Source organism: Corapipo altera, unplaced genomic scaffold (assembly GCF_003945725.1).
Source record: "Corapipo altera isolate COAL_440 unplaced genomic scaffold, ASM394572v1 66, whole genome shotgun sequence".
Classification (NCBI taxonomy): Eukaryota; Metazoa; Chordata; class Aves; order Passeriformes; family Pipridae; genus Corapipo; species Corapipo altera.
The window spans coordinates 6,258,314-6,275,680 of NW_020884924.1; the positions used below are offsets into that span (position 1 = coordinate 6,258,314).

At 38.4% G+C, this 17,367-nt stretch overlaps 1 protein-coding gene across 1 annotated transcript; it reads left to right on the top strand.

Annotated features, from left to right (window-relative positions):
* The first annotated feature begins 1,183 nt into the window (after nucleotides 1-1,183).
* On the top strand, nucleotides 1,184-9,762 carry LOC113953845 (ovalbumin-like). Its single transcript, XM_027657473.1, has 9 exons — nucleotides 1,184-1,245; nucleotides 2,622-2,747; nucleotides 4,413-4,597; nucleotides 5,173-5,223; nucleotides 5,806-5,934; nucleotides 6,627-6,744; nucleotides 7,396-7,538; nucleotides 7,717-7,872; nucleotides 8,950-9,762. Exons 3-9 carry the CDS (start codon nucleotides 4,430-4,432, stop codon nucleotides 9,343-9,345), a joined length of 1,161 nt encoding a protein of 386 aa, XP_027513274.1. The 5' UTR covers nucleotides 1,184-1,245; nucleotides 2,622-2,747; nucleotides 4,413-4,429; the 3' UTR covers nucleotides 9,346-9,762.
* Nucleotides 9,763-17,367: the final 7,605 nt, after the last annotated feature.

Genomic DNA, 17,367 nt, shown 5'->3' on the forward strand with positions numbered 1-17,367 from the left:
GTAAACTTCAACTGCAGGAAGTTTTGCTTACTCTCTCTAGATCCCATGTCAAGCAAACTGTACAAGACCCCCGTGTGTTGATGCTACACTGATGGTCTGCTCTGATCCAGTTCTAAATTTGCTCCTGAGTATATTCAGTTGCTTAAAAACGGCTTGCAATTAATTATCAGTTTGAGCACAGAAAAACACGAGAGACCTCTTAGAAAGAGCACAGCATCCCTTTATCATATGCTATAAAAATGGAGCTTATTATCCTCCACGTATTTGCTTATTGTGGATGTGTTCTGAACCTGAAACTCCAATTCTTGGAGAGAAAATATGAATTTTGTATAACTCATGAAACAGAGCACTGTATCTAACACAAGCAAAGCTGTTCTGCAGGTCTGGAACCAAGATACTATACAGAAGTCAAGTTCACCAGGTATAAAAAAATCACCACTGGGTGATGATGATGTGAAAAAAATTATCATCAACAAAACTGCAGCTGCTTCCTGGACATGTTTGTAGGTACTAAAATACAAGCCATATGTTATGAGCTGGGATTGTGACACAGGTCTGGACACTTCTGTAATTCAGGCCAGATTAAGGGAAGGGTTGTTCAGCAGGGAGGCTTGAAGGACATTAGAAAGACAGATTTCACTGAGTTAAATATGCTAGCCAACTCTTACATGCAGCAATGGAAGACCAGAGTGGTAGAAGTAGAACTAAACCCCTGTGAACACAAAGTGGCCCTAAATAAAAAAGGGATAAAGACTGAAAAGAGTGGCACAAATCCAAGGCTCACTCCAAATAGTGTGAGAAAACAGCTTATTAGATTCAAAGAATCATAGAATATCTGAAGTTGAAACGGATCATCAAGTCCACCTCTGCAGGACTACCTGTATATAAACCATATGACTGCAGGCATTATCCAGACCCTGTAAAGTATCTGAAAGCAGCCTTTTAAGGCTAGATGTCTTCTCCAGCATCTAACTGTTTGGTAAACAGTTCCTTGCCTTGGTGAGAGGCAAAACCATCCTCCTTTTCCTTGTTATGCCACTAGGATATCACAGTGTGTCAGGATCATCTGGTCTACATTGATCTGTAAATTAACAAACAGATATGAAGAGCCAAGTAGAATGAATGTACACAACTCGTTACTGGTGTTTGATAGAACAGATGGTGAAGATTTTTGATTGACAACGCACCTGAAAGATTCATTCTCCATTCCTTTTATCCATTCACATACCAATATATATTTTATAGGTAAGGACAATGTTTTTTTGAGGAGCACTTCTATCATCACAAAAAGCAGACAAGCTTTTTAAGCCTTCTTAAAGGCTGAAACAGAAGCAGTAGGCCTGACTTAAAAAAAAGTAATAATTATTCTGCTTTTAAGTATAGATATGTGTCTGCCAGCCTACCTCTGGGAAAAAAAACAAACCCCAAACTAAACCAAAACACTTAGCAAAAGTGGTTTTGATCCCTATGGAGTAGAGATCTAATGAAAAATAACACTTCCACTACAATCTTGTCTTGTTTAAGCCCTCAGACTGCCTTGGTGATAACAACTCTGCTATCAAGTAGAATGTAGATTTCTACACCATGTTTATTTTTACTAAATAAATTAGAGACAAAGAACACTGCACTGCTTAAACTTTTGACAGCAGTACAGGAGCCTACCTCTTCTTAACAGGGATCACAGTCATGTCCCATATGTTGAAAAGACTTATGTCATACAGACTTCGGGATTTCCCCTCCTCCTTTTTTAAAAAATCACATAGTACTTTACAGAGGTCAAAATGGTTTCTTTACTGTTTGTCCCTTCTATTATTTCAATACACAACAATAGCTTTTATAACTTAAATGTTTTTATAATTGAAATATATTTTCTATTGTATATTATGATTGTCCCACAGAGCATGAACACTCCTCCAGCTGAATTTCACAGTTCCTCTGTCCTCTGTCAGGCCATTAAGTTACTCTTTGAAGATCTGAGAGAGACACTGTAAGTGTATACTGCAAATACATTTGGATATTTTTACTTTGTCAAAAGCTATATTTTGCTATTAAAGCCCTGAGAATAAACTAGTTTGCTATAAAACCACAATCACTAAAAGATTTTTTTTAAACATCCCAGCTTTTCAAAGAAAATGGGCCTGTTTTTAACTTTCATCTTAACTGGTTTTCTCACATGCACCCTTCTTTAGTTTCCCAGTTTTGTTAGCAGACTAATAGGCCAAGACCTGTTCTCCTTTTCTTCTGTTTGGCATGGCTTGGGTGCATTTTGTGCATTCAGAAAGGATTAACAGATAGAGAGTTCTCGTCTGTTACTACAATCAGAATAACAATTTGACTAATTATTGACAGGTTGACTAATAACTGCTAATTATGTGCTCCACCACTAAGCTGTTCACATTTTTTGTTTTTACTGCCATCCCAGTACCTGGTTGCAAATGAGGCTTTAAGGAACATGAGCATTATTTCCCAGTTTTTTCTTCAGCCTAATGGTACTGATGTACTGATGGAAAGCACTGTTGTATAGAATAAAAAACTAATATTTGCTCTCCCTTCAATCAAAAACAAACCCATTGAAACAAAAAACTGACCCAATACCATTAAATTATTTTTATGGTGTCAAGGATCAAACTTCTGAAAGGCAGAAGTGGGTGGCTCACAATTCAGACTGTATAAATTTCCAAGGGCTCAGCCAGTATGTCTACATACAGCTGGAAAGCTGTATTACTATTGGTGCTGAAACTCAAAAGGTAAGCATTTCTCTAGGAAAATTTACTTTCTTACTATATCATTTCAGGATTATGACTAAACCTAAAAAAGAGTAAATATCGTTCTGTGTTTCATATCTTTGCTCTAGAAAGCATTTTTCAGGACAAAATATTTACCTGATAGTCTCTACAAGTCTCACTTGTGTGCATGCATTCCACACTATTTTATTATGTGTAAAATCTGAGTATCTGGGATTTTTTTGGAGATTTTTTAAAAGTTATTCATTGTGCTTCAAATATTATTTTGTGCTTAAAATATGATTTTATTTCAGAGCATCCTATCCTACCATCTTTTAAGTCTTTTAAGTTTGATTTTGGCAGTCAAATAATAAGTTTGCTTGGTTGACCTCTGGTTTCAATAGAGTGCACTGAGAGCAAAACTGTGCCATACAGTGAATTTGATAAGTTTATTTTAGTGTGAAATTTCTCTAACAGTTGCATCCCTGGAAAATATAGCTAGTGAACGCTACACGAGATAAAAAGGTGTGTGGGTGTACAGATGTACAATTCTTAAATAACCTATAAATGGGAGCATGTATACAGAAAGGAAAGTGAGAAATATGTGTGTGAATGTATGTGTATATCCAAGAGTACAGTCACAAAAAAACCTTGGTGGAGCTTAAGACTACAAAGATAAACTTGAGATCCCAGCATTTAGCTCCTACATAAGAGGCTGGATTTTGAAAAACAACAAACTTTCGAAATTCCTATAAATCACAAGATGGAAACTAAATCCATGCTGACCTCAGAAGCTGTGCTTTATATAAGCACAGTGGCTAGACAGGACTTATACCATCCAGCACTTTAGAGCAGCCTCAGACAGAAACAAACATAAAGCTTTTACTGGTCTATGTCACAAACAAATATTCATTTAATTGTGCTGAATGACTGTACACATAGCTATTTTGTCATATCTGCCTTTCTCTTCTACCTGAATGCCACTAACACAATTTAATTTCTCATGAAGGTTATAGTGTAGTATATTTAAGCAAAGCAAGCTGTATCTGAAAGCACAATAGGATGAAACACAAATTTTGAGCTTCTGTCTTGCTCCTAGACTATGTACCTTAGACAAATTATATCACCTATCCATATTTCCATTACTAAAACAAAGGTAAAGCTACAGGCCTTTGAAGATCTACTGACAGTAAGTACTGTGCAACAAATAGATATTTTACTGTACTTATTTTTAAAAAACAAAAATAGACAGCCAGCCTCTGATTTTACTTATATATCTGTCCAAAATTAGAGCAAGTCTAACATAATTTGCACTTAAATTTCCAGCTTTGCAAGTATATCAGAGGTAATATTTTCTTGTTATCATCAAAGCTACTACAAAGTACTAAGGAATTCTAGCCTTCAGTGAATTAAATAAGTACCGGCAACTCTTCTTCGACTGCTTTGAAAAGGTAAACAGACTTAAGACCTCTGAGGAACTGTTACAAAAAGGCAATGATACAATGCAGAAAGAAACAGATTTATGAACTCTGAGTTTCTAACATTCATGAGAGGTGAGAATAACAGTAGGCATGTAACCACAGAATGATTTCAAAACCATTTGTTTATATTTCATTGCCCAAAAACTGCTATTAAACCTGCTGTGTTTGTATGCTATGCCATTACATTGTTATTGTACTTCTGCTCTAGACAATACTGGTTTCACAATGGGCTCCATCGGTCCACTAAGCGTGGAGTTTTGTTGTGATGTATTCAAGGAGCTAAGAATCCAGCATGCCCGGGAGAACATCTTCTACTCCCCTGTGACCATCATTTCAGCTCTGTCCATGGTCTACCTAGGTGCAAGAGATAACACCAAGGCTCAGATAGAAAAGGTGAGGCTACAGTTAAGGATTTAAACCCTCCTGCTGCTCAACAGCACTTAATGATATAGCATCCCTTGCATAAATCAGAGGCTAAAAAATGTACATCCAGAGTTATCAAAAGCTATGGCCACCTCAAACTCACAGATTTAAATTTTAACATTGTTAGCAATAGGATTCTCAAAGACAACAACACGTTGTAGTGGTCCTTTATTTGGAGCAAGGAAAGGAGACAAAATCTCTAGGGAAAGAGCCAAAATATCTCCAGACTGAGAAGTGTTTCATGTGCTTCCTACAACTCTCACTATTTCCATAGAGAGTGGCTGGCTTGTTACCTAGAAGAAATTGGTATTATTGATAGCACACACTGGAGCTGATTCCTAGCTGTTCAATACAAAAAAAGATCATCCACACAGGCAACAGCAGGCATGGCTATTCACAGATGGTACAGATGGATTGCACTTTTTGAGTCATCCCGCTTCTCAGTTAGCCAATACGTTTGCTTCAAATCTTATGTGTTAATCTCAGTTGCATAACCTTTTTCTTGTCATACCTGTTATTTCAACTACTGTTATTCTCAATTACAGGCTGTTCACTTCGATAAAATCCCAGGATTTGGAGAGAGTATTGAATCTCAGGTACAGAAAAAATTCATCTCCTTCTCTGTGTCACTTTCTCCTGTGAGGAAAAACTGTCAGATAAAACAGTCTCTCAGCAGTTCAAACCCTTCTCCAGTGAGCAGTTAGTGCTCTGCATCCAGCATTTGGGGGAACACTGCATTCATAAGAACAGACAGAGAAGGCAGGTAACTGAGGATTCAGAACAAGCATAAAATTAAACCCATTACCATAATATTGGGCAAAATTACAGATATTTGTATGATTAGGCAAGGTAGCCGGATGTTACTGGATTAATGGGACTGGTTGGGAATGGAGGAAAGCTCACCTGATCTGCTGGAGCTACACTACTGTAGCAGGTAATTAAGAGTCCCCCTGAGAAAGCTATGAGGAAATTACAGTCAGAAAACCAGCACGGAATTGTACATATTACAAAAACACTATATCATCATAGTTATAGCAATCAGGCTCAGGATAAACAGTTTTACAAGCAGAAATGTCTGAACTATTCTACTCCTTTCATATAGCATATAAAACCTACTAATTATTAAAACTAGGATAACATCGTCTGTCTTTTTATTTGTGTTCCTGTCAACGATGCAGTGCGGCACATCTCTGAGCATCCACACTTCACTTAAAGACATATTCACCCAAATCACCAAACCAAGTGACAATTATACAGTTGGCATTGCCAGTAGACTTTATGCTGAAGAGAAGTACCCAATCCTGCCGGTGAGTTGCTCTAAGATCTGACCTGAATATATTTCCATGTCAAAGCTGTACCTTTCTGTAATGTAAAAAGCACTGTCAGAAGCCTAGGTTCTGCAAAAGAAATTTTCTTCCATATAGAAGAAAGGATTCATGACTTCTCTCTATCACAGCCATAACCCTTGACAGTCTTGAGAAAAAAATGTGGCTAGTCAAAAAGATGTTTGTACATTTTTTTGTGCAAAGTATCATAACAATCCAATCAAGTATAATTAATAAAGGTAATTTTTGTTGGCAAAAGTTAACTCCAACTGTTTTCTCAACTGAAAAAAACTCTGACAAATAACTTCAGATTCTCAAAAATATTGCAGTATTTTCCATTGAAAGGAACATTTACTTTGAAATTAGAGGGAAATACCATTGAAAAATAAAAATTTTAAAAGTGGGAAAAATGGAAAAAAATCCATACTTAACTGAAATGAATGCCATTTTCTAACCAAACTAAATTCCAGAAAATATTTTTTTTAAAATGTGGGCAGATACTCTTGCTTGAAACAATGAATGTAAAATCTTAAGATGCTTATGAACTAGAATAATGGCTTACTGATTAGCCTTAACAAGCAGATTATTAATATCTGCTAATTTCATTCTTGCATTTTACATTTGCAAAATGCTTTGACGTTCTGCTCTGAAAATGGCATATTCTTCCTTTGCAGGAATACTTACAATGTATTAAGGAACTGTATAAGGGAGGCTTGGAACCTATCAGCTTTCAAACAGCTGCAGAACAAGCCAGAGAGCTCATAAATTCCTGGGTTGAAAGTCAGACAAATGGTAAGAGGAAGCCAACTATCAGCATAGGTAGTTGTCACTATGTTTGAATAGCATATGAGAAGGAGAAAAAAACTCTAAAACCTCTCCCTCTGCTCCTTCTCCTGGATAATAGATCAGTTCCCAATATAGAACTATCACTTAATGAATATCTTTTCCTCAGACATGCCATTTTAGAAGGCTCTCTTTATCAGTAGGTGCTTTGTGGATATGTAATACTTCCAGTCCTGATAAAAGGGACAGCACTAAAATATGCTTTGTACACATTGACAAGTGGTTTGACACTAATGTTTCAACTTTGGTTTGAAGCAAAAAGTATTAAATGTTTGATTTGGAAACCATCCTGGGATTAAAGGTTCCAATGGTTCCTCCCATTGTCACAAAATATACTCATTTTGTAACAAGTAGATCTCTGGGTCTTATACCCCTCACTATAACTCTTTATAGCGAAGAAAAATACAGCCATTGCCAACAGCAGTGAGCAAATCGACCATAAAAGTACAAGATAACAGCTATAAAACCAAAACAATGTCCCTGCCCTACACTCTTATCCCCACAAAATCTTTACCCTTCATTTAATGTTGTGATTGCCAAGTAAGGTGTGTTATACACAGGTATGTTACACATGTTCTCTTTTCCTATGTATTCTTACAGGAATGATCAAAAATATCCTTCAACCAAGCGCTGTGAATCCAGAGACTGATATGGTCCTTGTCAATGCCATTTACTTCAAAGGACTGTGGGAGAAAGCATTTAAGGATGAAGGCACCCAGACAGTGCCATTCAGAATTACTGAGGTATGTGTGCATAGATCACCTTAAAGGTGTCATCTTCTAGAATTTATGAAGGGAGTAGACAAGCTGTTATATCTCCTTCCTGAACAGGAGCAATTAGCATTTTAAACCATAAGTAGACATTTCTACACTTTAGGAATGATCTTTTGTGAAAACTCTATTATCTTATTTGGTTTTGCAGCAAGAAAGCAAACCCGTGCAGATGATGTTCCAGATTGGTTCATTTAGAGTAGCAGAGATTACTTCTGAGAAAATTAGGATCCTGGAGCTTCCATATGCCAGTGGGCAGCTGAGCCTGTGGGTGCTGTTGCCTGATGACATCTCCGGTCTGGAGCAGGTATGACCCTGGCAGTTGGGTTTCAGAAAACCATAAAAATGGTGAAATTTAGGTGCTGAAAAGCTCTTCATGATAAAGTTGTCTTAAAGCACAGGTCTGAATATTGGCAACATGGGATTGTTGCATAGAAGCATGCAGCTGTCTCAGTGGTCCTCCAGTAGTTTGTGATGAGCATGGATTGCTTAAGGAACTGCTATAGTGGGTTAACTATTTGTCACTGCAGAACACATTCTTCTCAGATAAGCAGCTGTTATGCTAGCAGCTTGAACTCCAAAGGTTTTATATCTCCATTCCTGCACACTGACGAGCTTCCCGCAAAATTCATGTTAGCTTGACTATTCATAATTATTACTTGGTTTGACAGCATTCAACATGCTTCCTTCATACCTTCAAAAAATAAAGTATCTAAAAACTGAATATGAGGAGTACTGGAATGGTTAAAGCAGTTTCAGAAAGCAAAATGTGTATGACATACTATTGTTGATATGAACAGAATACAGTCATGGGATATTGCCATTAGGAGGACTGCAGTTTGAATAGAAAAAGTGATGTAATGTATCAGAGTTCATTGAAATGACTTTACACTAACTCAAAGAATTTAAATTATAAGAAAAGAGGCATTTGAACACAGCTAAATTTCTTCAGTAATAACTGATCGTTCAGGTATTAGTAATAAGCTACCATCAAAACCTTGTTACTTTGCAGTCTTAAATGTAGATAGAGCTTATAACTCATAAGTACAGAATGATTTTTGGAATATATTTCTAAAGAAAAGACGATAAATAAGCAAGACCTTTGGTGAAATTTGCTGAGTAGCCATTTCATTAAGAAAATTAATTGGCAGTGAGCCTATTGAAGAAATAGAAACAGGACAGAAAAGCGAGGTTTGCTTTTCTCTTCTAGACATATTAATTTGCATACACCTAGACAAGAGCATACACTATGACAAGAGCATACTCTTTGCATACACTATGACAAGAGCAGTTAGTTTAAGAGAAAAAAAACCATAAACAGTTCTACATTGCCACAAAAGTTGTCCTGTCATCCCAGAGGTCTAATTTGCTTGTCTTCTTGCAGCTTGAGACTGCAATCACCTTTGAAAATCTCAAGGAGTGGACCAGTTCTACTAAGATGGAAGAAAGGAAAATTAAAGTTTATCTCCCTCGCATGAAGATTGAGGAAAAATACAACCTTACATCTGTATTAACGTCCTTGGGTATCACTGACCTTTTCAGCTCATCAGCCAATCTCTCTGGTATCTCTTCAGCAGAGAGACTGAAGGTGTCTTCAGCCTTCCATGAGGCGTCTATGGAAATCTATGAAGCAGGTAGTAAGGTGGTAGGCTCAACAGGAGCTGGGGTGGATGATACAAGTGTCTCTGAAGAGTTTAGGGTTGACCGCCCTTTCCTTTTCTTGATCAAGCACAACCCAAGCAACAGCATCTTCTTCTTTGGCAGATGCTTTTCACCTTAAAAATAGGGAAGCTGAAAGAGTTTCTGTCTCTCATAGCAAGACCCAAAATGCTGCATTATCAAGGGTAAAAAGAAACACATACTCTCTCTTTCATCCATATTTTCTAAAACCAGAAGGCTTTAATAAAAAAAAAAAAGAAAAAAAAAGAAAAAAAAGACGTTAGGGCAGAGAAATTATGCCATGAAAACAAAGGCCCTTTGCCTTTCCTTCCTGCAGAGGAAGGATTACTTACTTACGCATGAAGAATTAATGGAATGAAAAATGGACCCAAAGAAAGAATTAGCATGAACAGAGATGTTTCTGGTGCAAGTTAACAATAATAGTGCCAAATCATCACACTGAGAAAACACAACCCACTTTATCAGCTGAAGTTTTATGGGGAAAAAAAAATTGCATCCTTCTAATTAAGCCAGGTTTCTCTATGAACAAATTTTGTGGTGACTTTTCTGGAATAGTCACTGGAAAGTTCCCAGATTAAACTCTAAACTATCATATCCTGATCCTACAAGGCTCTTCCTCACTTTCTGAAGATCCATTATAGGAATCTTATAATTCATATTTCTCCTTAAATCTTTTTGGCTTAATCATCATGACCAAATATGGCAGGGTGCTGTTCAAATTTTCTCCATGCATCCATATATAATGGGTCTTGCAGATGTACTCTTTTGCTCCTTTTATCATAATAAAAACATGTTTAAGCAAACGCATTTCATTTGGAGTATTTCAAGTGCACCTGGGATAGGATAATCCTTATTATGCTTACAAGTTGGGGGACAAGAGGCTGGAGAACAGCTCTGTAGGAAGACATCTGGGGGTTTGGTTTGATGGCAAGTAGAATATGAGTCAGCAGTGCCCTGGAAGCCAAAAGGGCCAACCATGTCCTGGGGTGCATCAGGGAAAGCATCATGGGCCAGTCGAGGGAGGTGATTGTTCTGTTCTATGTTGAGCTGGTTGTGGCCACAGCTCAAGTACTGTGTGCAGTTTTGGGTGCCTCAATGTAAGAACATCACACTAACAGAGTGTGTACAGGGGAGGGTGACCAAGATGGTGAAATCTCTTGAGGGCAAGAGTTACAAGGAGCGGCTGAGGTCACTTGGCTTGTTCAGCTTGGAGAAGAGAAGGCTGAGAGGTGACCTCATCACAGACTACGAGTTCCTCAATGGGGGCAGGAAGAGGTGTTGATCTCTCTCTGGTGACCAGTGAGGGTATGAAGATATGGAATGAAGCTGCATCAGGGGAAGTTTAGATTGGACATCAGGAAATGTTTCTTCACCCAGAGGATGGCTGGTCACTGTAACAGTCTTTCCCAGAAGTGGTCATGGTACCATGCCTCTAAGAGTTCAAGAAGCGTCTGGACAATGCTCTTAGTCATATGGTTTATTTATAGGTAGTCCTGCTAGGAACAGGGCGTTGGTCCCTTCCAACTTGAGATATTCTATGTTTCTATGATTCTTTTATCAGAATTTGTTCACTGATTTCAGAGAAGTGAGGAATGAGAGGCTGTCCTAACTCTGGGCTACAATATTGATACAATATTGATAAGCAGTGTGGAAGGTAGCTGGATACGTGCAGAATCTACATGCCACTGAGACCACAGCACTGCCTCAGAGAGTCCAGGGGAATGTGAAATGAAAAGGAGTTTTTCAGTTATCTTTGTGGCTGGTTTGTAAAACTTTACAGGCTTTTATTTAGTAACTGAAGAGAATAATCGTGCTAAGAGACATGACATTTATGGCAAGTTAGTTTTTCTGCAGAATGAATTATTCTTCTCTTTGTCACTGAAGGAAGAAGGGAAACAGAACTGTGAGGAACTGTCAAAGAGAAGTACCAGAAGAGTGAAAGAGAAAGGTTTTGGAGAGTGCAGTTACTGCAAGAAGGCTATGCTCTTTCCTGATCCCAGTATGTACAGCATAGCATCAGTGCTGGGTGGTCTGTGGTGGAATGTTTTTTCACTTCCACCAGACAGTATTTTGCTTCTTCTACTTGTTTTAGCTTTCCCCCTTCATCCTCCAAGAAAACACATACTTTGGCAGGACCTAGGGGACATGACTTGCTGGGAGCAAACATGGTCTTGCAAAAGAAGGAAGATAACATGACACCACCTTCACTAGTGCGTAAATAGTTTAAATATTTTCCTTCACTTTCCTTTATCTTAGTTGATTGCTTGCCAAGAGATAAAAAATGGGGAAATTTATTGCAAAAGAGCTAACAATGTGTTTACTATTGACCTGGAGTTTCTGTTGATCTCCACATAGAAATAGGGCACCTAAATTCCTTAGGACACTTACTTTCAGTAGATTTGTTCTAAAACTGCATTATTTTCAGGCTGTTGTAGTTCTTATCAATTAAAACATACTTCTTCACAAACAGAAGACACAAAGAAGTACATTTACTCCTCTATGTAGACAAATAGTTTCAGTGCTGTCTCCTGATTTCTGTTGAAACAGAACAGCAACAAGCAGCCATATTCTTGTCCTCCATAGTCACTTCCTTAACCAGCTGTGCAGTCTGTCCATCCCTAATACACAAAAATAAAATAAATAAATATCTCCCTCCAAAAAAAACAACCCAAAAACAAAACCAAAAAAAGGAAATATGCATTCCCAGTCCTATATTTTCAGAGACTGAAAACTTTGAAACCATTTTGGGACTTGGCAAATCACACTCTTATTAAGGAATGGATGCTGGAGTTCTCAGATCTTAAAGAAATATCTGTCTAACCACTAAAATTTTCAACAGCCTTTCACACCTGAGGTACTGTAGCTTCTGTATTAAGAAGTACCTAAAGTACAGGACTATAAAGGAACAAGCCTGGACCTAATCCCAAGTTGTATGCCAGATATCAGGCCCCCATTGTCCACCATGGAACAAATCCTCTCCTTTGTGCCAACAGATGAGGCTATAGCTTCTTCTCTCCATCCTCAAAGAAGCAAAAAGTAGGACAATGTCACAAAGACTTCAGCCTTCTGCTGTGTCATGAAGTACAGGTAGATTGCCCTCTCATTTACCCCCAGTATTTCTTTCAGCTCAAGTATGGAAGAAGGCTCATACTCACAGCTTTAGGCTCCATCTTTAGAGGCTTTTACTGCTCTACCACTATACCCCATATATATTTGCAATTTCACACATGCAAAGACACAAAATTAATTCAAAGGATTAGTGAGTTGTGCAGATATAAGACCACGCTTGCTTTCCTATGGTCTTACAATGGGAAGATAATTCCATAGAGATGACAGAAAGTGATCTTGGAGCCTTACTCTTTATTCCAGTACTAATTCTTCTAATACGTAAGAACGAAAGTAATATTACTCAGCTGAACAAAGTCAGTTATTTGCAAAAACTGGTGTCCTGAAGTTCATAGAGTTAGAGAACAACTTGGGTTGGAATAGGAGGCTAACAGTCATCTGGTCTTAACTTCAAAGACACACCAGGTTGCTCAGGGCCCTTCCCAGCAAAATTTTGCATATCTTTAAGTCTGGAGATTCCACAATGTTCTGACTAATTTAATTTTAAACATAAACATAAATATCACTATTGTATAAGAGGTGTCAACTATCTAGCCAGTTTAGCTTTCTATCACCAAATCAGAGCTGGACATGTGTGTGAATAAGTCCCACCAGTTCCTTCATTTTGATTCTCCCCTGCTCAGTCCAAAAAGCTCTCATTGTTTTCCCTCACTTTTACCCTCTTGTAGCCAATACAGAATACCTCTGAAAATCCCTATGAGTGTTTAGTCACTCTGTGAACAGCAAATTCCTAGCATGGTTAACAGTGCTTAGGAGCAAAAGTGAGATAATAGACAGCTTTGTGCTGCACATTTTTAGTCCCAGTAGCATAATTTATACTCTATCTTCATTTTATTCTACGTGGATTATCAGTGGGATATCATTTGCGCCTGGCCTCTCTTTCCTCACTGTTACAGTATTAAACATCACAAGATACAGAGTTTAATACCATATAGTTCAACTGTCTTGAGACAGGAACAAATGCTCTCACTTGCATTCTACTCCCAGGAAAAAAAATTATTCCAAATTAATTTTGTGTTTTTATTTCTTCAATTTATTAATAATTTTCCTACTTTTTCTAAATGTTAGAAATAGCATGCCTCACTCTACAATCATTGCAGGCAAACAATGAAATTCTATTAGTGGCACCTTCAGAGAACAGGAACAGTTTCCCGGAGGTGAGCAAATCCTTACAGTGGAAGGCTGACTTCTTAGCCACACAGGTAAAATTCCAGTGTTGTGAGTCTGACAAGAGGCCAAGATGGAGTGGGAGAATAGTGTGATGCCAGTGTTTTTGTAAGGTAGGGAATTAAAGGTCAACAAAGGAGGCAGAGGAGGAATCACTAAACTTCACAGAGCTGGGTGTAGTAGTTCCTCTTTCCTCTTCCCTCTTTTCTCTTTCATTCTGCCTCATTTCCCTTGGATGCAGTTCATCAACCACTTTCCCCAAGGCGCTGACTATCCCCACCCTCACCATGACCTCCTTTTTCCTCCTTGCCCTTCTGCAATCTTCTTTGGGCAGTGAGGGAAGAAGGCAGGGCTGGGGTCAAGACTTGTTTCTAAGACAAGAAATGTCAGGGAGAGGAAGAAAGTGGGAGGAGAGTGTTGCTGCTCCTGCTGCCTTGAGGGATTATCTGCCATGGAATTATGCTGTGTCAGCTACAGAGTCCAAGCTGCTTCTCAGCTGCATCTGCAGGAGGTGGGTGAGGGCCCATTCCTCCAGCCACAAGCAGAGAGAAATTGCTCTGCTTACATGTCCTCTGCTAACTTTCCATTTCTCCTGCTGACTTTCCTTAGCCTGATGTTGCCTCAGTACGATTGAATTCAAATTATTCTTCACCTATGTCTTGGTCAGCCTATGTTCCCAGAGAGCAACCACATAAGCAAGGGATACTAAGGAAGATAAAGAATATTAAGGAAGATAAGGCCCAAGGTCTAAAAAAGGAACAGAGATAGATCAAGAAGAAAATAAAGTCTAAAGCAGATGGAAGGGACAACTGCACTAGTTTTAAACTATGCAGAGAGAGTTCTGCTTTCGGCTTTGAAAGATCTAAAAAAGCCACAAATACCAGTCCAAAAGATAATGGAGCCATGAAGATCTGCATGCAGCTGAATCACAAATGGAAAGGACCGCTCCAAAGAGTTTGGAAATGCTTTGGTAAAGAAGTGCAGATAATCATCAGGATAGTTTAAAAGAAGGTCTTCAGTGCAATACCCTGCAAGTTCACACTTTTGCAAGCCTCAAGAAAGGTTGAGGAACAAAATGAAAACCTTCCATCTTATTTTACCAGAGAGCAGAAACGAACATGAGATCATCTTGTCTTACTTGTCATGTATCATGTCATTAATTGCCCCTTGGTCACTATTTCTAAAAGCTTGCTAACTTGAACCACATAAAAGGATGTCAGGTCTCAAGAGTCTGAGATCCTTTGCACAACAGGCAGTGAATGAGAGAGATAGAAAGATGGAAGAATCTTGCAATGGCAAAGGCATTGATAAGACATGTTCAAGTGATGCTAATGACACTCCAGCTCACTCAAGGTCCTTGTCAGTCTGAGGGGAAAATCCCATTCCAAGCCCCTCTTTTTGGGGTTACTCTCTTCCACGACAAAGCATTACTGCCTTTGTATGTGCACTTAACCAGATAGTTCAGATCAGTTCCAAGATTAACTCAAAAGGCATGAAACTGAAGGGCCAGCAAGTGCCAAACAGGTCAGTGAATAGCTGAGATTTCCTCTACACTTCCTTAAGTGAGTATTGGGAAAATTCTCCTGATAAAAATTCCTAAAAATACCAACTGCCTTGGGAAAATCCTGGTCATTTTGCCAAGCAAGAATATTTACAGTTGAGCTGTATGAAAAAAAAGCAAATGTTTAAATGGGTTTCTTAAAAGAGAGTCCTTCCTCTATACTGTGTTCTTGCACATCAGCATAAGGTTCCGGTTTAGAAATGTGTTTTGAAGATAAATCAACTTGATATTCACATTCTTCATCCCATAACTTGGCATATCTTGCACTATTGAACTGGAACAGGAAGCAGGGATCAGCTTTCTGATTCAGTAGTTGTGCAGCTGACATACAGTTACACCCTTTGAGAGATTTCTTCGGAAAAATGACAAGTTTCAGCTAAAGTGCATACAAGCCACATATACATCATTACTCATAATGCAGCACTGTGCATCATGATTGAGAAATTCAGGCCACTCTTTCTACTTTTGATGTCACTGCTACCTGGGATACTTTTAAAATGCTCACCATCTGAGTCACTCAAAGGAAAACTGCACCCTTGCACATGTGAAAACAGCGTGCCTATTCATTAACAGATAAACTCTCTCCAGATATAGAGATCAGTCCTTCCTCAGAAGTGTTGTGCTTCTTAACAGAGCAGAATTTCTCAGGACAAACACTACCTTTATTAATTACAGTGTCTAAGCTAAAGCATGGAGAAGTAATACTGAAGTATGGTGAATTGTGCCAAATTCCACCACACCTTTGCTTTTGGCAGACGTGGAGCAAAATGCCTCAATAATATCTATACAAGAACCTCACCACACCCTTTGGAAACTCATATGGTTTTAAATAGTGTTAGAGTATGTCAGCAAGGATTGTTTGGCAAGGGAAGGCTTGCAAATTTACTAGTAGGAGGCACACAAAAGATCACTATCTACTCTCTTTCAAAATAAAGACACGTGTATTATCAAACAAAGCTTTAAAGAGAGAAAAGATACTCAAAGAATTAATCTTTTTTAAACTTTAGAACTGTTTGAAATTTCAGGTTGATACAAACTTATTATCCTACATATAATTCCGTTAGAGTACAACTCAAAATCTGTTAAAATCAGCCTAGGTGGTACATATAGGGTTTTTTTTCAGTTGACAGTATTAGGAAAAGCTCGTACCATGCTCTCAATAACATCACAACTGAGGCATCACACAAAAAAGAGTCCTTCTTAGCACTGAAAAGTTTATGTTTCTAGTCACAGAATCATAGAATATACTGAGTTGGAAAGGACACATCAGGAACATCGAGTCCAGCTCCTGGTCCTGCACAGAACACCTCAAGAATCATACTATGTGCCTGAGAGCATTGTCTAAACACTTCTTGAACTCAGACAGGCTTGGGGCTCTGACCACTTCCCTGGGGACTCTGTCGCCTCATGAGGGGAAGAGGAGGGGCAGGCACCAATCTCTTCATCTGATTCTATGATTCTATGATTGGTACCTGCCCCTCTGCTTCTCCTCACGAGGAAATTGTAACTGCAGTGAGGTCTTCCCTCGGTCTCCTCTTCTCCAGACCCTTCACCATTCTCATAGCCCTACTTTGAATGCTCTCTAATAGCTTAATGTCTTTTTTGTACTATGGTGGCCAAAGCTGCATACAGTACTCCAGGTAAGGCCACATCAGTGCAGAATAGAGCACTTAGCACTCTTACTATTTCCTCATTTTCTGTGCCCCTCCTCATAGTTTTTAACTTTAAATCACACAGAGATTTTTTTTTTTAAAAATTACATCAGACCTCCAAAGATATTCAAATCTTCTCAGATTTCAAAATCCTTTTCCTCCTCATGCTTCTTGTATCTCCTAAAGTCCTTTTAAAGGTTTGGGGACATTTAAAATCCTTTCATATTTAAAATCTATTGGCGTGCTCTGACTCAGTCAAAAACTTGGAGTGCTCAGCTGGCTGAATTAGAAATTCTTCCCTCCCAAGTAAATAAACAGTGCTTATACTGGTAAAAAACACTTGAGGATGTCAGGAAAACTGAATAGCTTTCCTTCAAACACCACTTTTTCTTTTGATCTTCCCTGAAATTTAGAACATGTTAATTTTGAATTAAAAGAGATTTCCAAGAGCTGTACAGAGTTGATAGCTAAAATAAGCTACCAATGAGTATGAAAACCAGTCATGGAAAGTTGTATCCTAAAAATCCTGTGGGAGAGGAGAAGCTATTATTTTTCTGCAACAGCAAGTCTTTCTCTCAAGACCCTCAAGAACCTTCACAGAATCACAGAATAATGT

Coding starts and splice junctions, on each gene's coding strand:
- LOC113953845 (XM_027657473.1), top strand. CDS start 4,430: ATGGGCTCCATCGGTCCACTAAGCGTGGAGTTTTGTTGTGATGTATTC. Junction 6,745..7,395: donor GGTTGAAAGTCAGACAAATG/GTAAGAGGAAGC, acceptor GTATTCTTACAG/GAATGATCAAAAATATCCTT. Junction 7,873..8,949: donor ACATCTCCGGTCTGGAGCAG/GTATGACCCTGG, acceptor GTCTTCTTGCAG/CTTGAGACTGCAATCACCTT.